General features: G+C 57.0%; 2 protein-coding genes across 6 annotated transcripts in view; one reads left to right on the forward strand and one right to left on the reverse strand.

Moving 5' to 3' along the window:
- Positions 1 to 678: 678 nt before the first annotated feature.
- On the forward strand, positions 679 to 16,122 carry SLC45A1 (solute carrier family 45 member 1). 2 transcript variants are annotated; one of them, XM_049775313.1, is made up of 9 exons: positions 679 to 801; positions 5,771 to 6,185; positions 6,592 to 6,684; positions 7,244 to 7,468; positions 9,198 to 9,937; positions 11,894 to 12,047; positions 12,835 to 13,011; positions 14,265 to 14,470; positions 15,803 to 16,122. In XM_049775313.1, the coding sequence occupies exons 2-9, from the start codon at positions 5,795 to 5,797 to the stop codon at positions 16,064 to 16,066; spliced, it is 2,250 nt and encodes a 749-aa protein (XP_049631270.1). In that variant the 5' UTR covers positions 679 to 801; positions 5,771 to 5,794; the 3' UTR covers positions 16,067 to 16,122. The 2 variants fall into 2 exon arrangements, with proteins under 2 accessions (XP_049631270.1, XP_049631271.1); XM_049775314.1 differs by having other exon boundaries at positions 15,961 to 16,122.
- Positions 16,123 to 19,377: 3,255 nt separating this feature from the next.
- RERE (arginine-glutamic acid dipeptide repeats) overlaps positions 19,378 to 21,963 on the reverse strand; it is a 249,354-nt gene continuing 246,768 nt past the window's right edge. For all 4 annotated transcript variants that reach the window (XM_049775275.1, XM_049775276.1, XM_049775278.1 and 1 more), the window contains 2 exons: positions 21,668 to 21,848; positions 19,378 to 21,446 (listed from right to left, as the gene is read on the reverse strand). In XM_049775275.1, the coding sequence (XP_049631232.1) occupies positions 21,413 to 21,446; positions 21,668 to 21,848 (215 nt within the window). In that variant the 3' untranslated portion in view covers positions 19,378 to 21,412. The remainder of the gene's footprint in view (positions 21,447 to 21,667; positions 21,849 to 21,963) is intronic.

Here is a 21,963-nt window from a genome sequence, read left to right on the forward strand (position 1 = left end):
CGACGTTCACCTAAACCTGGGACCCGCCAGCTGAATGGGGGTCTCGGAGCCACGTGGCCTGGGATGGCAGGGAAAAAAATCCCTCCATCCATCCTTCACCATCCAGCACCATCGCTAATTATTTAATGCTGCAGTGCATGTACTTGTAGTAGTGTGCAGGGCCGGAACATGCGCTCACACGTGTGGGTATGCATGTATTCTGTGTGTGTGTGTGTGTGTGTGTGTGTGTGTGGTGAAATGAACCCTGTGTATCCATGTTGCATGTGTGTGGACAATTCAATACACTTGTGCCCTGGACTGTCACAGACACACAGAGCCTCCCCTGGGGTCCCCCAAAGGCAGCTCCAGGGAAGCCCCAAGAGCTAGGGGCAGAGCCTGGGCGGAGGGTCCAGCACCCCCATTTCTGAAGGCACCCAAGAACTGGGTCCTGAGAGCTGGGGTCACACCTGGACAGGCCAGCCTGGGGGTTCCACGGGGCGGGGTGGGGCAGGGGAGAGGAAAGGAAAGGGTGATGGTGGGGCCCAGGGGCCAGGGAGGGGAGCACGCTTGGGTAAGGGCGAGACTCCCAAGAAGACCAGGGCGCTCGGTGGAGAGCAGGGCTGGGTGCCGGGCCTGCCGCCGCTTTAAGGACGCGGGGCGCGGGATGCAGGCGTGACGTCAGGCCCCGCCCCGGGGTGATGCTGCAGCCGCAGAGCAGGGCCGGGGGCGGCCAGGCCGGAGGGAGGCGGCGGCGGCGGCGGCGCGGGGGGCCGGCGGACCCCGGCCCGGACAGGCGGGCATGTCTCCGCGCCGCACCGACAGGTACCGCACCCCGGAGCGCCCCGGGCGCAGCACGATCGCGGGCAGGCCGGAGCGGGGCCGGGGGACCTTTGTTCCCGCAGGGAGGCACCTGTCCGGAGCCCGGGGACTGCACCCCCGCAGCTGACGAGGCGCTTTTGCTTTGGGGGAGCAGACAGCGCCCGGCCCAGGGCCCCCCACCCACGCCCCGCCGTCGCCCAGGCCTGCTCCCCTCACCTGCGCAGGTGTCCTGGGCGTCCTCTTCACTCCAGGGGTCCCCCCTCCCCGCCCAGACTCCCCAAGACTCCGCAGAGGGGGGGCTCATGGGGGTCCTCCTGGGTCAGCAGGGATGCTGGACTTCACCCTTCACCAGGGCCATGCTCCCCAGCTTCTCTGGGGGAGCAGAGACAAGTGCTGAGGGCCCCCCAAGTGGAAGGCAAGTGTGGTGGGCAAGGTTTTGGGGAGCAGATGGACTGTCAGTCTCCCACAGTTCAGGGGCCTGTTTCTGAAATCCAGGCCCTGGGAGTTTCCTTCAAGTATATGAGCTCTCAGGCCTGGCAGGGGGATTGGGGTTAGGGTGAGGGAGTAAGTACCCCCATGGCCCGGTGAAGGGGAAGGAGGCGGTCCCTCACCCCACCCCACCCCGGGGTTCCAGAGTACCTCCAGTGAGGGACTTTGTGTCCCCCTGTGGGCCTGGATTAATTATCCCGGAACAAATCAGGATCTGTTACCGGAAACTTCCTCCTCTTGCAGAATTCCTTCCAGGGGATCTAGGTGCAAACTTTGACGGTCCCCATGTCCAACTTGGGTGGAGCTTGCTGGGGGCCTTGTTCCTCTCATTCAAGGACTTTTGTGCTCTAAGTTTCTCTTTCTTTCTTTAATAACATTCAAAAAATATTCCTGAGGGGCTGGAGTGATAGCAGAGAGATAGGGTGTTTGCCTTTCATGCAGTCGACCTGGGACCTACCCAGGTTTGATCCCCCGGCATCCCATATGAGCCCCCAAGCCTGCCAGGAGCAATTTCTGAGTGCAGAGCCAGGAGTAATCCCCAAGTGCCCCCAGGTAAAACCCAAAAAACAATTGCTCCTGAGTTTGGGGACCACACAGGGTGGTGCTCCAAAGCCCTTCCTGGTTCAGTTCTTTGGGTCTCTGCCAGAGATAGAATAGGGGTCTTCTGCTTTTGTTCTGTGGCACTGGGCTGTCCCCCAAGGCCCCCAAAATGAACTTTAAACTTTCTTAGAATCTACTTTCATGGACAACTTTTAGAAGGTGCATTTGTGAATCAAAAGAATAGACAGCGCCGACCCCCAGTTTGAAGGGGCCTTTCTTTGGGTTCAGACTTGACTCAGAAGCAGTTGAGGAGTTCATGGGGAGGGCCGGGGAGCACATTGGCGTGACAGGTCGGGTTTTGAGGCTGGAGATGATGAGCAGAGGGGCACCAGCTGTTCCCCAACGTCCTCTAAAGTGGAGCTCAAAAGGGTTCCCCCTTTCAGAACCAAACTTCTGCCACACTCTGCTTCAATTCTCAGTTGAGGCGGCTGGAGCCATAGAACAGCGGGGAGGGCTAACCCGGGTTCGATCCCCAGCTTCCCATAGGGTCACTCAAGCCTGCCAGGCGTGATTCATAAGCACAGAGCCAGGAGTAACCCCTGAAAGCAACTGGGTGTGGCCCCAAAACAAAATAGAACAGAAAATTCTTCTCAGCTGGACCCATGCTAAGAGGAAGGCTTGCCATGCTGGGACCTGAACTTCCCTTTCATGGGGTACAAGACTCATAGGGGGGGCTCAGAGAGAGGACATGGAGGAAAGCACTCGTCCTGCCCTGCCAGCAGCTGTCCAGGATCGCCCAAGACTCTCCAAGAGCCAGGTGAAAACCCTGAGCATAGCCAGGGATGGCCCTAAACCAAAACAAATAAACAAAAGGCTACCCCAAAACTGTTCATAGGGAAGAGGAGGAAACAGAAATTCAGGGGTGCTGTGTGCAGAGTCAAGGCAAGTGGAGAGGGTGGCGCCTCTGACAGGCTGAGTGGAGGCTCCAGGCGGGCCCTGTTCCACGCTGGGGCTGCCCGTCCTTTTCTGCTTTGAAGGACCGATGGCCTTTGAAGGGTCATGGTGTCCAGCTGACACAGCCCCTTTGACTGCATAGCAAAGCCGCGGGGTCTGAGATATTAGCAGCTGCTGGGCCTTTGCAGGGAGCAGACTGGCCGGCAGTTGGCTCTGGAGCTGGACGGTCTGAAGGGGGGGGGATGCTACCGTGGGGAGCAGAGCGGGCCAGTCACTTTGGTTCACTCTACAGACACTTCTGCCCTCAGTGAGTCTTGTAGGCGAGGAGAATGGCCTTTCCTAAAGTCACACAGTAAAGCATTTCAAGAAGTGACAGTTGATGGAGTTTGGGGCTATCAGGTTCTGTCTTCTGGGTGCTAAATCCCTGCCTCAGCTGCACCCCGATGGCTGTTCCCTTGGAAGGCTGGGCCCTTCCAAGGCTGCTCGCTGGTTTCTCTCGATCCCGCTGACACCCCACTGGCAACACCTTATCCACTTCCCAAACTAGCGAGGGGGTTAGAGTGCTGTGTTGGTCTTTTTTCCTGTGAGTTCATTGGCCTTGTAAACAGTACTAAGCTGAGTGGGAGTGGAAGGGCAGGTAGAGCATGGATTAATGGTTAAATGTTGCATAGTGGGTGGGTGAATGGATGGATAGACGGACGGATGGGTGGTGGATGGATGGATGGATGGATGGATGGATGGATGGATGGATGGATGGATGGATGGATAGATGGATGGATGGATGGATGAGGTGGATTGGGTAGATGGATGATGAGCAGATGGATGAGTGGATGGATGGGTGGACATGAATAGGTGAATAGTAAAGAACAGATGCCTGGGCATAAATTGGAGGATGTGTGGATGGACGGATGAATGGATCAATGGATGGATGGATGGATGGATGCATGGATAGACGCTTGGATAGATGCATGGATGATTGGGTAGGTGGGTGGATAGGTGGAAGAATGGATGGGTTGGTAGATGAGTGGAATGAGTGGGAGGATGATGAATGGATTGGTAGGTGAGCAGATAATGAAAGGATGGACAGATGAATGAATGGATGGTTGAGTGGATGTAGGATGGATGTGTGGATGGCTGGTAGGTGATGGAATGGTGGGTCAGTGGATGAATAGATAGATAGGTGGGTGGGTGAATAGATGGGTGTGTAGGTGGATGGATGTATAGATGGGTGGATGGGTAGAGTGACTAGTGGGAGAATGATGGATGGACTGGTAGGTGGGCGGCTGATGATAAATGATGGATAAATGGTAGATGGCTGAGTAGATGCAATGGATGGGTGGGTGAGTGGTTTGACGGATTGGTGGGTGAGTAGACAATGGAGATATAACTGCACAGATAAATGATTAAGTGACTAGAGGGCCGGAGAGATAGCATGGAGGTAAGGCATTTGCCTTAAGGTCAGTGGTTTGAATCCTGGCATCCCATATGGTCCCTGAGCCTGCCAGGGCGATTTCTGAGTGTAGAGCCAGCAGTAACCCCTGAACGCTGCCAGGTGTGACCCAAAAACCAAAAAAAAAAAATGATTAGGTGACTAATGGGTGCATGTGATATGGGAAAAAGGGATGGAAAGAGAGGCAATGGATGACGGATGGACGGACAGATGGATGGAGAGTTGATGGTTTGTTGAGTTAGCGCAATGTTCTGAATCCTGCTTCAGCATCCCTAGATGAAGTCATTGTGACCACTGGGTGTCTGGGCAGGGCTTGGGGACAGTAAGGGACAGTGAGGAATCTAAGTGATTCATCAGGAAATAATCAAATGATGGTGCTGGGGGATAGTCTGAGCTTTCTTGGGCATAAGGGCCTTGTCAGTTAAAGCAGATGTGAAACATGAGGATGAGGAGGCCCGGGAAGAAGCTGTAGGTTCTAGACAGTCCTCTGATTTCTGAGGAAAAATTGGGAGAAATCAAGGCAGCTGATGAATGTCTTAGAGCAGCCAGTGAGGGACGGATGGATAGTACTTTGTTTTGCATGTAGCTGAGTTTGTTTATTTTCCTATAACCCATATGGTTCCCTGAGAAACTCTAGGAATTCCTGCATTCAGAGTAATTCTCTGAGCTCCTCCAGGTGTGACCCCAAAACAAATACAACTACAAAAGAAAACAGTGAGACACACCCAACTGTCTTCCTCTTCATTCCTTTCTTCCCTCCTTCCTTCCTCTTTTCTTCCTCCTTTCCCTTCCTTCCTCCTTTCCTCCTTCCCTTCCTTCCTTCCTTCCTCCCTCCTTCCTTTTTCCCTCTTTTCTTCCTTCCTCCTTTTCTTCCCTCCTTCCTTCCCTCCCTCCCTCCCTCCCTCCTTCTTCCCTCCCTCCCTCCTTCCCCCTTCCTTCCTTCCTTCCTTCCTTCCTTCCTTCCTTCCTTCCTTCCTTCCTTCCTTCCTTCCTTCCTTCCTTCCTCCTTCCCTCCTTCCCTCCTTCCCTCCTTCCCTCCTTCCCTCCTTCCCTCCTCTCCCTCCCTCCCTCCCTCCCTCCCTCCCTCCCTCCCTCCCTCCCTTCCTTCCTTCCTTCCTTTTTTTTTTGTTTTCGGGTCACACCCAGGGTTACTCCTGTCTGTGTGCTCAGAAATTGCTCCTGGCAGGCTCGGGGGACCATATGAGATGCTGGGATTCGAACCACGATCCGTCCTGAATCGGCTGCTTGCAGGGCAAATGCCCTACTGCTGTGCTTTATCTCCAGGCCTCTTCTTCCTTCCCTCTTTCATTCCTTTCCTCCTTCCTTCCTTCTTTCTGTCTGTTGGACAAGTGAGTTGTATTCAGGGATGCAGAAGTCACAGAATAAAGCCAAACATTAGGTGCCCTTTGGGGTACAGGGTAGTACAATTGAGGGGTTTGCCAGTAAGACCCCTTGTTCCCTTGTGAAGGAGGGTGGCACTGGGGAACCCCACCGTGGCAGGAGGGCCCTGAGTTACTCTGGCCCATGCTCTTCCCTCAGGAGCACCCAGCAGCCTCCCCTACGATGATCCCCCCAGCAAGCAGCACCCCTCCCCCGGGGGACGCCCTCCTCCAGGCCTGGGCACCCCAGGACCTGTGGAGGTCCCATGTCTCAGGCTCCGTGAGTCAGCACATTAGCCATCGGGCCAACAACTTCAAGCGGCACCCCAAGAGGAGGAAGTGCATTGGGCCCTCCCCGCCCCCACCCCCCAACACCCCCTGTCCCATCGAGCTGGTGGACTTCGGGGACTTGCCCCCACATCGCTCATTCCGGGAGCTGCTGTCCAACGGCTGCATCCTGTTTGGCATCGAGTTCAGCTACGCCATGGAGACGGCCTACGTGACGCCTGTGCTGCTGCAGATGGGCCTCCCGGACCAGCTCTACAGCCTCGTGTGGTTCATCAGCCCCATCCTCGGTGAGCTGCCTCCACCACCTGCTAGGCTTCTGGGCCTCCTGAAGTCTCCAGGAGCTTCCAGAAGCCTCGAGAAACATCCAGGTGCCTTAAGAAGTTTCTAGGAGCCTCGAGAAGCTTCCAGGAGTTTTAGAAAGCTTCCAGGAGCCTTGCGGAAGCAGCTCCAGGGGCCCCTGGGATAAGGGAGGAGTTGGACAGGGTGGAGGCAGGTGAATACGGGGGTACCCACCTTGCCCCAACTTTTCTAAAGCCAACTTCACACAGGAAGTTGGCAGCCAGGGATTAGCCCAACTGTCTCCTGCCACGACTGTAGTTAGGGCAGGGGACAGAGTAACAGAGAGACAGAGAAGAAAAGAGAGAGAACTGGGTGCAGGCATTTCTGGGGGTGACTCACTGTGCTCTGTTCCAGGCTTCCTGCTGCAACCTCTGTTGGGTGCTTGGAGTGACCGATGTACCTCAAGGTTTGGAAGGAGGCGCCCTTTCATTCTTGTCCTGGCCATAGGTCTGTTGTTTGGCTGAAATCAGGTGCAAAGGAGCCCAAGGCCCTGCCAATGCTCTGGGGACCATCAAAGAGTGCAGAGGAGCCAGCCATCTAGAATAGACACCACAACACAGACACACAGACATAAAGACACATAGACACACACATGAACACACACACATGAACACACACACACACACACACACACACACACACACACACACACACACGGGAGATGGCTCACATAATAGACTCCAAGCATGTCCGAGGCCCAACGTTCGATCCTAGCACCCCCAGGCTCCCCTGGCCCAGGCTGAGCTGTTTACTGAGAAGGGCCAGGCCCCCAGCCCACCGTGTGGCCCAAACCTACAGTTGCTCTCTCTAAGTCAGGCTGCCACCCTCCCCTGCCCGGCTCCCCTGAAATCCCCATCCAGGGGGTGGGCTGGAGTGCTGGTGTGTGTGCAGCCAGTGGACATGGGGACAGAGACTCGCAGGAGCCCCCGAGAGTCCGGCCGGGGGTGGCAGGGCTGGGGGGCATCCCCTGTGACACGATGTGACCCGCCTGGGCCTCTGTCCCCAGGGGTGCTGCTGGGCCTCTCGCTCCTGCTCAATGGCAGGGACATGGGCGCGGCGCTGGCGGACACAGCTGCGTCCCACAAGTGGGGGATCCTCTTCACCGTGTGTGGGGTGGTGCTGATGGACTTCAGCGCCGACTCGGCCGACAACCCCAGCCACGCCTACATGATGGACGTGTGCAGCCCCGCGGACCAGGACCGTGGCCTCAACATCCACGCGCTCCTGGCAGGTGAGGCCGGTCCAGCTGTGGTCTAGGCCCTGCCCAGTGCTTGTTAGGCTCCTTCCAGATGTGGTTTAGGCCCCGACCAGTAGTGGGTGAGGCTCCTTCCAGCTGTGGGTTAGGCCCCACCCAGTGCCGGTCAGGCTCCCCACAGCTGTGGTCTAGGCCCAATGCTTGGTTAGGCTCCTCCCAGATGTGGATTAGACCCCATCCAGTGCTGGTTAGGCCATGCCCAGATGTGGTCTAGGCCTTGTCCAGTGCTGGTTAGGCTCCTCCCAACTGGTTTAGGCCCCTCCCAGTGCAGATTAGGCTCCTCCCAGATGTAGATTAGGCCCCACCCAGTGCTGGTTAGACTCCTCCCAAATGTGGTTTAGGCCCCGCCCAGTGCTGGTTAGGCTCCTCCCAGCTGTTGCTTAGGCTCCTCCCTGTTTCTGACTAGTCTCCACCAGCCATTGCTAAGTTCTGTTCATGATGGACTTGGCTTTTCTCAGCAGTGGGTTAGGCCCTGCCCAGTGCCTGATCACAATTGGCTCCGCCCAATTTCTGATTAGGCCCCTCCCAGAAGTAGGTTCGGCTCCACCCACTAATGAGCTTAACTCCTTCCTTCCATATATTAGGCCCCCCAAGAGTGACTTAAGCTCCGTCCATTGATGGGCTTGGATCTGCCCTTTCCAGCGGTGGGTTAGGGTCCTCCCAGCCAGTGGTGGATTAGGCTCCGCCCAGTGATGGATAAAGCTCCTCCCAGGGGTGGTGCTTGGGTGAAACCCCACCCCATCTTGATTTAGAGATGCTAGAAGATTCTGAAGCAGTGACTGGAAAGTGTCAAGAGAAAGCAGCCAACAGGACATTTGCCTTTTGTCTGGCCAACCCACGTTGGGTCTCTGGCACCCCAGATGGGTTCCCCTTGCCCCGCCATGAGTGATCCCTGAGTACACAGCCAGGAGTGAGCCCTGAGCACTGCTCAGTATGGCCCCAAATATCCCCTGAAAAAAAAGTGGTGCTTCACCTGTTGGGGTAGCAGATAGACAAGATGTCCACGGAGCTCCTCACTGGCCAGCATGTGGGTCTGTAGCTACCTTGCTCACATTTCACATCACTCATCTCCCCACTGCCCGGAAAACAAAGCCAGAGACTCTGAGCCATCTCTGGTCACGTGTCAAGCAAGCCGTGACTTCCCTAGCTTCCGTGGCTACCTCAGCCTAGCATGGTATCCCCACATTTCCAAAAAGCTGTGAGAACCAGCTTGCAATTGTCCCCCTTCCTGAGGCCATGGAATGCAGGGAGCAGACAGAGGAAAAGGCTGGATCTCTGCCACCCTCTTGTTTGCACAAGGGCCAGCTGACTCACAGAGTTGGCAACCAGATTGAGATCTGACCTCCTTCACCATTAGCAGAAAGATGGGGATGGGGGAGTGCATCTGGGGGTGGGAGTCAAACTCTTCTCTATTCATGAGGCACTGAACTTGGGGTGGTACAGAATGGTGGGGTGGGAGGCGTAAAGAAGGGAGGAAGAATCGCCTGCTCCGTCCTCCTCAAAGGCACCCACAGAGGAGCCGACAGGGCAGGTGGGCTTTAGATCAGGGGTTCAGCAGGGCCCCCTGAAATTAGGTCCCCGTAATGTCTTTTGTGGGTCTCCCTGGGGCAGTTCCCAAGTGCTTGCATGAGACACCAGCACCATCTGGGGGTCCCCTACCCGGGGTCAGAGTTTCAAACTCCCCACCCCACCCCACCCCACCCAGGTCTCGGAGGCGGCTTCGGCTACGTGGTCGGGGGCATCCACTGGGACAGAACCAGTTTCGGGCGCGCGCTGGGCGGGCAGCTCCGGGTCATCTACGTCTTCACGGCCATCACCCTGAGCATCACCACGGTGCTCACGCTGCTCAGCATCCCCGAGAGACCCTTGAGGCCCCCGGGGAACAAGCGCCCGGCCATGAAGAGCCCCAGCCTGCCCCTGCCCCCGTCGCCACCCGTGCTGGCCGAGGAGCGGCCGTGCGAGCCTCGGGCCTGCCCCTGCCCGTGCCCAGGCCCCGGCCCATGCCAGGCATTGGGCCCGGGGCTCCCACCCAGCCTCTCGGGGCCCGAGTCACCTCTAAGTCCGCTCACGCCCCGCTACGGCAGCTTCCTGAGCCGGGACAGCTCCCTGACCGGTCTCAGTGACTTCGCCTCGTCCCTGGGAGCTGCAGACCTGGACGCATTGCTCATCGGTTGCTCCACCGGTGAGCCCCGGCCGCTCAGTGTCAGCTTCCCCCGAGCCCCTGATGGCTTCTACCGCTCCGACCTAGGCCCGGGAGAGCAGCCGGGAGTCCTGGCTGCGGGCCCCGACGGGGACATGCTCAGGGTCGGGTCCCTGGACAGCTCCAAGCCGCGCTCGGCCGGGATCCTTAAGCGGCCGCAGAGCCTGGCCCTGCCTGACGCGCCCGGGACGGGCACCGGTGGCCCCGAGACCAGCAGGAGGAGGAATGTGACCTTCAGCCAGCAGGTGAGTGAGTGAGTGAGGGGTGCCTGCACGGGAGCCTCCGGGACCCAATGTCCTGGGGTCTGGGCAGATCTGGACACTGGGTGTCCTGGGGCCCCCATGCTCTCCACATGGCCACGGCATAGGGGTGCATGGAGATGGGCAGCCTAGGGGGACCTGGCTGGCCCTTCGCATGTTCTCTGTGGTGCTGTGGGGTTCCAGTCCCCCCAAGTCCCTGTTGGCATATCTGTGTCTCCTGCCCCTCCCAGGGCTGTGAGGCAGGCAGAGAACTTTCCAGAGGCTTTTGGGGGTGTGTCTGAGCTGTCTGGTGAGGGGTTGTGGCCATCTGTGGGGTGATGGTGCTTGTCCAGTCAACCCCGTGTCCTTGGCAGCAGCCCTTCTGGGCAGGGACCCCAGACTCAGGCCTTGGACTGCATGGGCAGAGGGAGGCTCTTGGGCAGACAGTGTAGGGTCCTTCATCGGGGCTGCTTCCTTCTGCTCAGGGGTCCTGCAGGGGCCACCTCCTCACCCCTAAGCACCAAGTGGCCCATATCCTGGGAAGAGAGAAGAGGCTAGGGCTGCCCCCCATCTCAGGCACCCTGTCTGTGCCGACACCCCTGTCCACTCCAGAGTTTCTGCGCCCCCAGGATTCACATTGACCTTGGTGTACACATCTCCAGAGACGGAAGAAGCTCATTTTATTCATTTATATATATATATATATATATATATATATATAAGTTTTGGCCATACCTAGTCGTGGTCAGGGGTTACTCCTGGCTCTGCACTTAGAAATCACACCTGGCAGCCTTGGGGGACCATCTGGGATGCTACGGATCCAACCTAGGTCATCCACATGCAAGTCAAATGCCTTCCCCACTGTGCTATCACTCTGGCCTCACTTGTTTTATTTTTATGTAATTGGTGAAGCAAGAAAGTTTTCACTGAAACTTATTTAGAATTGAGAGAGAGAGAGAGAGAGAGAGAGAGAGAGAGAGAGAGAGAGAGAGAGAGAGAGAGAGAGAGAGAGAGAGAGAAGAACATGGGGGCTTCTCTTGAGTGGAAGTAAGTCAAGAGACAGGGATGACTCATCAAAGGGTGTAAGGGGGGACCCAGGCTTTGAGGGAGCTGGAAAAACACCTTTTCCACTCCCACTTCTAAGCTGAAGGAAGTGTTTATTTGGGAAGCAGGTATTATTATTGTTGTTGTTGTTATTGGTTTGGGGCCCACACCTGGCAGTGCTCATGCCTCATTCCTGGCTTTGTGCTCAAGGTGGGGGACCATCTGGGGAGCCAGGATTGAACCCAGACCAAGCACTTCCCCTTTGCTGGCACCAGCCACCTTCCTTCTGCATTCCCAGGGGTACCCAGACTGAGGACTGTAAGCACCACCACCCCGGCTTCCCAATGGTCAGCATGCAGGGACCCATCTGTACCCCCAGTCTCCAAAACCAAAGGCGTGGTGCCCAATTTCAGGGAGTTTGCACTGTTCCCCAGATCGATCAATACCAGATTCTGAGAGTGGGTGTCACAGTGCCCCTCTGTGGGGACATGGGAACTCCTGCAGGGACCCTGACTTCCAGGAGAGAAAAGATGGGGACTCCTAAAGTATACCTCGAAACCAGCTACCACTTCCCTCCATGTTGGCTCTGCACTGGGCAGTGTTTGCCTCCTGCTGTGGTGGTAGTCCCCCCTCTGCTCCCCTCTCCTTTGGGGCACCCCTAAAGGAAGTAAGAGAACCAGGTTCTCCAGCCTTTTTTGTTTGTTTGTTTTTGGGCCATACCTGGTGATGCTCAGGGGTTACTCCTGGCTCTGCGCTCAGAAATCGCTCCTGGCTTGGGGACCATATGGGTCGCCGGGGATCGAACCGTGGACCATCCTAGGCTAGCGTGGGCAAGACATACGCCTTACCCCTTGCGCCACCGCTCCGGCCCCAGACTCTCCAGCCTTTGGGGGCGCTAACGGCCGAGGGCCCTTTCAGGTAGCCACCATCCTGCTGAATGGCGTGAGGTACGAGAGTGAGCTGCCGGGCTCCGGGGCGCCGGCCGAGCAGCCGCTGTCCCTGCGCCACCTGTGTGCCACCATCTGCAGCATGCCCGCCGCTCTGCGCAGCCTCTGCGTCAACCACTTCCTGGGTGAGTGCCCCGTGCCCACCAGGGGACCCACGCCCGACCCCTCAGGCCGTGACTTGATGCCCGGGGCCCCTCACACAGTGGCGCTGACTTCTTAGAAAGGGCCAAGATGTGCCCCTGTCCTGACTCATGGGCACCCACTCCTCCCTTAGTACCCAAAGGTCTTCAGGAAATAATACCCTGAATGGAGCCCCCCTCACCCCCCATGAGTGCGCTTGGGTCTGAGCTCCAGCTGCGAGATTCTCTGCTCAAAAATCTAACACACAGCTGGGACCTGGCACAGGGCGTCGAGTTGCTGTTGGGGCTAAACCAGTCCGGGGGGTGGAGGGAATGGTACAGCAGGGAGGGTGTTTGCCTTGCATGCGGCCTACCCAGGTTTGATGCCCGGCGTCCCATAGGATCCCCTGAGCCGTGCAGGAGTAAACCCTGATCACCGCCGGGTATGACCAAAAGCAAGCAAAAATAGTGCCAGCGTTTGTGCCCACCTGGTCTGTTGGACAAGGATCTGAGGAGTGACCATCCCTTTCCCATGTCCCTCCCCTACCCGAAGAGAACCCCAACAGTATTTCGTGTACTGCCCATGAGATGGTGGAGTGAGGAGGACAGGTATAGTCACTCCAAGGCAGCCAGACATGGCCTTCCAGCGGAAAAGCAGAATCCCACATTGCCTGGCCTCAGGGTGTCTCTCCCCGCACCGTGCCAGGTCTCAGGGGTGCCCCATCCCCACTGTGCCGGGTCTCAGGTCCAGGATTTGCCCCCCCCACCTGCTGACACCGCCCCCTCCCCGCAGGCTGGCTCTCGTTCGAGGGCATGCTGCTCTTCTACACGGACTTCATGGGGGAGGTGGTGTTCCAGGGGGACCCCAAGGCCCCGCACACGTCCGAGGAGTACCGAAAGTACAACAGTGGTGTGACCATGGGCTGCTGGGGCCTGTGCATCTACGCCTTCAGTGCTGCTTTCTACTCAGGTACCAAGGCCCGGTGGCCGCTCAAGGCCGGGGCTGGGTGGGGGGGGCGCATTCTAGAGCTGGGGCCGTGCCAGGCCAGGTCGTGGATCATACATGTTCTACCATATGTTCTAGCCTGCATGGATTGGACCATGCTGTACACACTTATTGTGTGTCCCTTACCATATGCCAGTCACATGCCATATACTATATATATGAGATCAGACTTTATATCACATAACATGCTCACATATAGGTGACATGACACATTACATCACACACCACGTGTGTTATTTGTGGTGTTCCATGTGCAATGGTTAATCATACACCATGTGCCACATACTACATAGCTACATCATATATGTATCACACATAGATTTTATGCTGCGTGTATCATGGGCCTCACTCACTACACACTATATTACGTGTCATGTGCTTTAGGCCATGTGCTACAGAAATAACATGCCATAGATGCTGTGTCACATGCCACATGACCACACCATATACCTACTCTGGGCATCATGTGCTGTGAGCTTTGCTGCTTCTCTCACGCCAGACAGTGGCACCTCCACCCCCACGCTCACCCCTACCCACACCTCACCTCTGCCCCTGTTGTGTGGAGAAAGATTGTCCACCGGCATCTCTGCCACCATCTCTGCTGTTTCTCTGACTGTCTCTGCCACTGTCACCACTGCAGACACAGATCCTGACTTGGGAGGCAGCGCTGCCTCATCTGGTTGTTCTGGGGAGGGGGGGGGGTTAGTTCTGGTTGTTAGTGAGCTGGGTCAGAGATAGGGTGGGATGTGTCCAGCTCTGAGTGCTCCTGGGCAGAGGGGCCACACCCCAAGGGCCTGCAGGCTTGCCGCTGTCCCTTCCCTGTGTTTTCTGGGGGGAGGAGCATGGGGGGACATCGGGAGGGGCAGTTGAGTTCTAGAGTTGAGCCAGGAGTGTCCAGGGGCCCCCACGCACATCCTGGCCAGGCCGCCAGGAGCAGGGAACAGTGTCCACTATACTCAGAGACTGAATCTGCCCGAGTGAGGCCACTGCTCCGATGAGCACAGGGGAGCCCCAGACTCCAAACCCCCCTGGTAACTGGATTGTGGGAACCTCAGTGTCCCCTGTGCCTCCAGAGAGGGACTGGGAGGGGAATGAGTCCTGGAGCACCCCAACCTTCTGCTCTCGGTCTTTGGGGTCTCCAACCCCCCCGGACCCTTCCCCTGCTGGGTCCCAGCTCGGGGTCCTGGGGAGCTGGGGCTCATGCTCGTCCTCCACAGCCATCCTGGAGAAGCTGGAGGAGCACCTCAGCGTGCGCACCCTCTACTTCATCGCCTACCTGGCCTTCGGCCTGGGCACGGGACTGGCCACGCTGTCGCGGAACGTCTATGTTGTCCTGTCGCTGTGCAGCACCTACGGGGTGCTCTTCTCCACGCTCTGCACGCTGCCCTACTCCCTGCTCTGCGAATACTACCAGAGCCGGAAGGTACAGGGCCCCCACCCCAGCAGCGGCCTCCTGGGGTCCCCACAGCCCAGCGCACACGAGGCATCTCGGGTTGGACCCGGGGAATCCACTGCCCCGTCTACCTGTCTATCTGCCCACTCCCATGACGAGCCATAGGGTGGAAGAACAGGGCCCCCCAACATTCAGTCTGTTTGGTCCCAAGGATAGAGGCACCAGGGAAAGCTCAGAGGCGAAGGTTGCTCCGGTGTAAGGCACATTGTGACAACTGCAAATTGGTGCCACTTTAGGCAGGGATGGGGGGCATCCGTGGAGGATGGGGGACCCCATTCTGTGAAGTGGGGCTCCTCAAACATGGCTCCTGAGGCCTCCCTTAGCGCACCCCTCTCTCCAGGAACTAGTGGGCTCAGCGTGGGGTGACATCAATCCCAGCAATCCTGTTACTTGTCACCCTGGAGACACTCAGGATCGTGCCCTGCAAGCCCTGCTCTGTGCCAGGGCATCGAGGCGGACTGTGGGGGGTGTGGCCGTGCACCCCGGCTCCACTATGCCCACAGTCCTGATGGGCGCTGTTCCTTCTGTTCTTTTACCTCTGTGACGTTGGTTGTGCCTGGAGACTACACCCTACGTGGTGCTGGGGCTCGCAGGACCCTTCCTTTAATTGTGGACTCATCTACCCAGCCCTGACCAGACTCCCGGCAGTGGCTCTGGGTCAGCTCCCCATGTCCACCTTATCCCTTCCAGGTTGAGGTCTCCTGAGCCCAAGGGAGGCCACCTGGCTTTTGGGTAGTAGGTGTCCATGCAACCTGGGCCCTCTCCTCTGCTCCTCCAGGCAACCCTGTCACAGGGACTCCACTTTACTCAGAGGAAGTAGGCAGGGCTCTGAGATTAGCCCAGGATGTGGGGACCCAGCTGGAGGCATTCAAGGGGCCCAGGGGACTCCAGGGGACAGTCCATGCAGCTGCCCAGTCTATATGGTTAAACAAGGACCCCAAGCTCTAGGCCACTCTACAGATCCCGCCTTTGCTTACAGACCTAGTGCCTCTGCTGCCTGTAGAATCTTCTAGACTCACATTCCCCAGGCCCATGCTCAGAGTGGGGACAGTACCTCGACCTGCAGCTGTTCCCAGCATGTGGGTAGCGCGAAGGGATGGAGATGTACCCAGCTGGGAACAGGAAAGCAGGCGCCGTGGCTGGAGAAATTGGGGCACAGGGAGACACGGGTGAGGGTGGGAGTAGCCGGCCACTGGATAGGTGGCTTGTTTCGGGGATCCCCAGGGGGAGCGAAAGCCTGGGGCTCCATGCACGTGCAGGGGGCCGGACCCTCTGGTCCCCGGCTGACACGTGTCCGGTCAGTTTGCAGGGTCCAGCGCGGATGGCACCCGGCGGGGCATGGGCGTGGACATCTCCCTGCTGAGCTGCCAGTACTTCCTGGCCCAGATCCTCGTCTCCCTGGTGCTGGGGCCCCTGACCTCAGCCGTGGGCAGCGCCAACGGGGTGATGTACTTCTCCAGCCTCGTGTCCTTCCTGGGCTGCCTCTACTCCTCGCTCTTCGTCGTCTACGAAATCCCACCCGGCGAGGCCGACGAGGAGCACCAGCCCCTTCTGCTCAATGCGTGAGGGTCCTGGGGTCGGGCGTGTGCGAGCACCAATAAAAGACAGCAGTGAGACCCGCACCACCCCTGTGGCTCTCTGGGGGCTGGGGTGGGACCCTGGACAGCAGCTACCCCGCAAGGGACTTGACCATGCTCCTGGGAGAAGAGGCTTCTGACAGGTAAAATGGACTTGGGTTCTGAGCTGAAGGGGCGCCCCCATACCCACCCTGAAGACTCTTGGGGGTTCAGTTCAGGGGCTGGTTCAGGGATGCTGTGAGCATCTCGAAGGGCGAGGCCAGTCCCACAATCCAGCCCAAGTGGAGACCTGGGCTAACAAACCACAAGACTGACTGGGGATGAGGCATGTATGAATGAATACATGCATCATCCTTCCACCCACCTCATTGTTCATTTATTATCCATCCATCCATGTGTCTACTCATGGACCCCGTCCATGAAGCCATTTACCCATCCAATGTCCGTCATGCATCCATCCATCCATCATCTGAATCCTTCACCCACCCACCCTAGTTGTCCATCCATCATTCATCTCCTTTCACCACCCAACCATCCATCCACTCACCATCCATTCATCCACTATATCCATCCACTCACCCATCACCCACCTACCCAACCATCCATCCATTCATCCACCATCTGTCCATTCACCCACTCACCCACCATCTATTCACCCACCCACCCACACATCCATCCATCCATCCACTTTATCCACCAAACACCACCCACTATCCATCCATCAATCCACCCATCACCCACCTACTCACCCCTCCATCCATCCACCCACCCATCCTCTAAGCACACACCCCTTTTGTTTCCACGTGTGGATCTGGACTCAGGTCCAGCTCCTCCCAGGATTAAGGGTTTTGCCATGTGTGTTGACCATCTTCCACCCAACAATGCAGCAAGCGGACTGTAGTCCCAGCAGCCCCTCTGCCTGGTACATTGAGGCTTTACCAAGCACATACTGAGGTGATATGACTGGTCCTTCTTGTCCCCACTGCATTGGAACCAGACCAGACCAGTTTCAGAATGGTCCTGCTTGGGGGACACATGCTGGTTTCAAGTGCCTAACAACCAGTGGGAGAAATGGGCAACTTGTTGATCTCGAGTTTGGGGTCCTAGCAACCGAGTTCGTCTTTCTCAGGCTGACCAATGAAGGCCCATCAGGCAGAACCCACCAGCTCCCCTCCATCGAATTGACCCCACTGACCTTCCCATGGCACCTTCCAGGCCTCTGCTCACCCCCTTGCCTCCCATCAACTCCACTAACCCCACTATCCTGCGTCCTCACATCGGGGGGTCCTGAAGCTAGCTTTGATTTGGGGGGGGGGGAATCACACTCAGCAGTGCTCAAGGGTTACTCCTGGCTCCATGTTCAGAAATCGCTCCTGGCAGGCTCGGGGGACCCTATGGGATGCCGGGATTTGAACCACCGTCCTTCTGCAGGCAAGGCAAACACCTTACCTCCATGCTATCTCTCCGGCCCCACCGGCTTTGATTTGTTTATACCCACTCAGCCTGACCCCATCTGTCCTTGGGCCACTTTGCAGTGACTTCTAGTTTTGTTCCCATGGAACCAGAGTACTAATACAGCAGGGAGGGTACCTGCCTTGCACGTGGCTGACCCGGACTTGATTCCTAGCACCAAACATGAGCCCACCAGGAGTGATTCTGGAGCACAGCCAGGCGGGGCCCCAAACAAAAAGTTTTGTTTTCAAGTAGGAAGATGTCACAGGGCAGGTGCCAACTGAAGCAGGCATAGGGCCAGGGCAGGCACTTGCCCTGCACGTAGCCGACTAGATTCAATCCCCAGTACCCTTATGACCTGAGAACCACCAGGAGTGATCCCTTGGGCACACCGGGAGTAAACCTGAGTGTTCCCTGCCATAGCCCCCAAACAAAAAAGGACAAAGCAGGAAGTGGGGGGAAAGCAAGCCTGTTTAGTGTCTGTGCAGAGATGGGGGTCAGTGCACATCTGGGGCCTCTTCTAGAACTTTGAGTCAACTGAGATCACGCTGACTCCTGGGGATGGTTGTCTCTTTCCTACGAGTGAGTCAGCTTGCACAGCTGGGCCTTGTCTTCAGGTATGTGGCAGAGGCTGAAGGCAGGACAGATGCCAACTTGAGACGACCCAAGCAGCGCTGAGTCCTCCTGCCCATCTCAGTGCATCCCTGCTGAGAAACAGCGATGCTGGCAGATGCTGCGGGCACTGCTGGTCCATTGGCTGGGCGCTCAGCTGCACAGCCCTGCCCAGAATGGCATCCGCACCATCCTAGCTCAAGGACCAGCCCTTTCCCCAGTCTCCTGGGGACAGCTTCCAGGCATTGCCTCAGTGATCTCGGGGTGAAGTGCAGCCACCCAGCCAACACCTCCTGCAGCTCCAGGAACTGGGGTGACCACCGCTTAAACTGCAGGCTGGGAAAAGGGGCCACACCATGCTAGCTGCTGGGATGTCATGCCAGTAAGGGGCTCACACAGGGACTCAAGCTGCTGAGAGCCAGCAGATATTCCCTGGGATCTACATTCTGGAAGCCCAAGGGGTTCATGGTCTGCATCAGGTCATGTGCAGAGCACACCAGGTGTTCCCCATGGCAGTTTAGGGGGCAGTTCCGGGGCCAGAGTGCCTCCAAGTCACCTGCTGTCTGGAGCTGCTCCCACACTGGTACTCGCTGCCTGCTGTGTGCCCAGCTCTGAGCCAGGCACTGGGGGAGAAGAGCAGCATCCCTTGTCCTCCTGTGCCCACTCCAGCCATCCCTGTTGAACTCATCAGGCCCCAGGACAGGCTCAGGGTAGCTGCTATTTCCAGCAGCTTGGGGGGACCCCTGCGTGCCTGCACCCCCACAGCGACAGTATGAGGACACTGCCACCTAGTGGCCAGGCTGGGCTGACCGCCAAGGCTGAGCCAATTTGCCCCAAAAGTGCTCAGACCCCTGCAGGGACCAGTTAGACACTGGGCCCTATGGTTACCCGAGTTTTGTTAGGGTGGGGGATGGGATGTAGTGCCCGCTGGACCACCTGAGGACAGTGTTCCAGAACCATGCATGTGTGTGCCATTCAGATTTCTCCTGCCCCCAACTCAGCGACCCCCCCAAGCTCTCACATCCCCTAAGTCCTTACGATGTGAAATGGGGCTGGGGTACTGACTAGAGTGAGCGACTGGGCCGCTCTGCTTCCTTCCGTCTCCCTGAACCTCAGGGGACTCCCAGCCCAGACGAAGAGGCAAATGTCCGCACTGAAGGCTGTTGCATGCCGATGGGCCATCTGGGCGTGCCGGCGCTGTCCCCCACCCAATGACACAGGCCACTGGCTGACAGCTGGCGGTTGTAGTGTAGCTTGGTTTTATTTATGTCCACAAATATTTCAAAAAAATTACAAAATACTCAAATGGAGAGAACACAGAAGTCACGATTTTGGGGTGCCTACTCTTCACACTGTGTTATCTCGTGGCGAACTACTCATATATACATTTAGCTTCAAGATATATAGAAACGTAGCAAATCGGCGTGTGCGTGGCTCTGCGGCCCCAGCAGGGTGACACTCGACCGGACAACAGTGAACAAGGTATAGAACACGGGGAACAGAGCCCAAACTGTGGGCGGAAGAAGGGGGCCAGGGGCGGCACCAGAGCTTGGGGCCTCTCATGGAACAATCTGGCTGCTTCACCTTGGGAGTGGGGGAGAAACCCGGAGAACAAGATGCCTCTGAGATTTCAGGCACTCGTTCCCAAGAACCTCACACTTTCTTCTTTGGAGAATTGGATGACAGGAGAAAACGGTTTACGTGAACATAGGCATGGTGCTTGCACCAAACAAAGATCTTGGAAAGACGGGGTGCAGTGAGCCAGTCTGGAGTGAAGAGGCCCCAAGCAGCCACCCCACGGGAAGAGGCCTGAGCCCACCCCTCAAGGAGCTAAAGTTAAGGCAGAAAATGGAATGAACAAAACACAGGGGAAAAAAAAACCAACAAACATTCCCAACAGACAAGACCATCCTGTCCCAACCAAGAGGAAGCATACTTGGCCGGAAGGGCCACAGAAACACCTGATGCAGGGCTGGAGTCGGGGACAGAGCCCAAACCCAGGCTACAAACTGTGGGCTTGGGGTCCGAAAGGAGCCAGGGTCTTTCAATGGTCTATAGTCTTGGATGTGCCCACATGCAGTGGCAGAAGTAGTCTGCCAGTCTGAGAGGAAGCGGGGGCACCTGGCACAGACTGGATCCGTCATCAGTGCCAAGGTCCCCAAAACCCGCCCCCTGCTCGGCCAAAGTGAATCACAACAGCAACTTCAACCGTGAAGGATGAAGCTTGCTGCCCTACCCACTCTGCTCTGCCGCCACCTGTCTGGGCTGCAGGCATGGCACCTGCTCGACAGAACAACCCCATTCTGTCTCCCTAGAACGTGTGAGTGACGTACATGACAGGCAGGTGGGTTTCTACCCGGCGGCAGAGCCATCAGCCATCGGGAACAGGCTTTGGACACTGACAATCAGAGCACAGAGGACAAAGACCTACCACCGGGCACCCAGGAGCGTGCCTGAGAGCAGATGGAGCAGCCCTGGCTACCTGGTCAGCACCGTGGCCAAGCACGAGCTGGGGAGGGACAGATGGAGGGAAAACAAAGCAGCAAATCAAAGAAGGGTCTAGAATACTGTGCCCTGCGGCCCCCGGTCAAGCGCCTACAGCCTGACCTCATCCCAAGCTCTTGCCATTTGTGACTAGTTACGCCCTTTAAGTAAAGGGATCATCATATATAACTTTTTATTAAAAAATCAACTCTGTATTCTGTCAATAGCTGGTAGGAATTCACAATCAGTGACATGGCTGGAAAAAATAGATCAGAATAGCAGTTTGTGGAAGGGGGAAAAAAAAGGCTGTTCTAAAATTACTTATTTACAGACATAAAAAGCCATGCTGCAGAACTCTCTCAAATTATGAAGATTTCCTACAATGTATTAAAATAAAAGATCTTTTAAAAATTATAGCTCTTGGATTCCAAACTCTTATGTCATCTAGCTGCATGCCCCGGACTCTGGCACACACAGGGCGAGTGTGAAATGGATCCTAGCGCTCTGAGAACTCAGGAGGGAAAGAAGGAAAACGAAAGCGGAACCCCAAGACGGCAGGAAGTTCCCGGATGTTCAGTCCAGCCCAGGACTAGCTGCTGGGGAGTCATGCAGGGAGACCGGGCTGCTCCAGGCTCCTCTCTACAACGAACACTAGGATGGAGACATTTTAGTGGTGGACTTGTGAACAGACCAAGAAATCTTTAGCTTCTTCGCTTCGCAGCTCCTCTCACACCAAAGTCCTGTTCTTCCCCGAGACAAGGGCTCCACAGCCGGCCGCAAAAATAACTTATAACTGCTTGTCCCCTTCCTTCTTCAGTCGGCTGGAGAGAAAAGGAAAGAGTGGGCAGAGTGCGCATGCATGCACGTGTGTATGTGTTTGTGTGTAACCTGGTCCCGTGCATTCCCTACAGAGCCTGAAAGCAGAGAGAAGGGCCTGCCTGGTGTGTGTCCTGGGATCCAGCTGGCTTCAACCCAGGTGGGGGAAGGAGAGGAGAGAAGGGAGGAGGGTGGGTGGAGAGAGAGAGAGACAGAGACTCCTCACCTATAGTAGTCCTCCTGGCTGGGGAGGTGGCCGCCATGCATGTGCGGGTGTCCGTGCAGCCACTGCTGCTCCATGGCCAGTCTCTGCAGCTCAGCCGACTGGGCGTGCATGGCCTGCAGCTGGTGGGCTGCGGACATGGGTGGCGGGATGGCACCGGGCAGGTCTCGGGGGTACGGGGTGCCTGGCAACATGAACAGCCTCTGCTATGGGACCGCTCAGGAGGGACAAGGCCCCCAGCAGCTTCTGACTCCCCAAAGAAGGCAGAGCTCCCCGGGAGAAGCTACAGGTGCAGACCA

This window comes from Suncus etruscus, chromosome 6, assembly GCF_024139225.1.
Source record: "Suncus etruscus isolate mSunEtr1 chromosome 6, mSunEtr1.pri.cur, whole genome shotgun sequence".
Classification (NCBI taxonomy): domain Eukaryota; kingdom Metazoa; phylum Chordata; class Mammalia; order Eulipotyphla; family Soricidae; genus Suncus; species Suncus etruscus.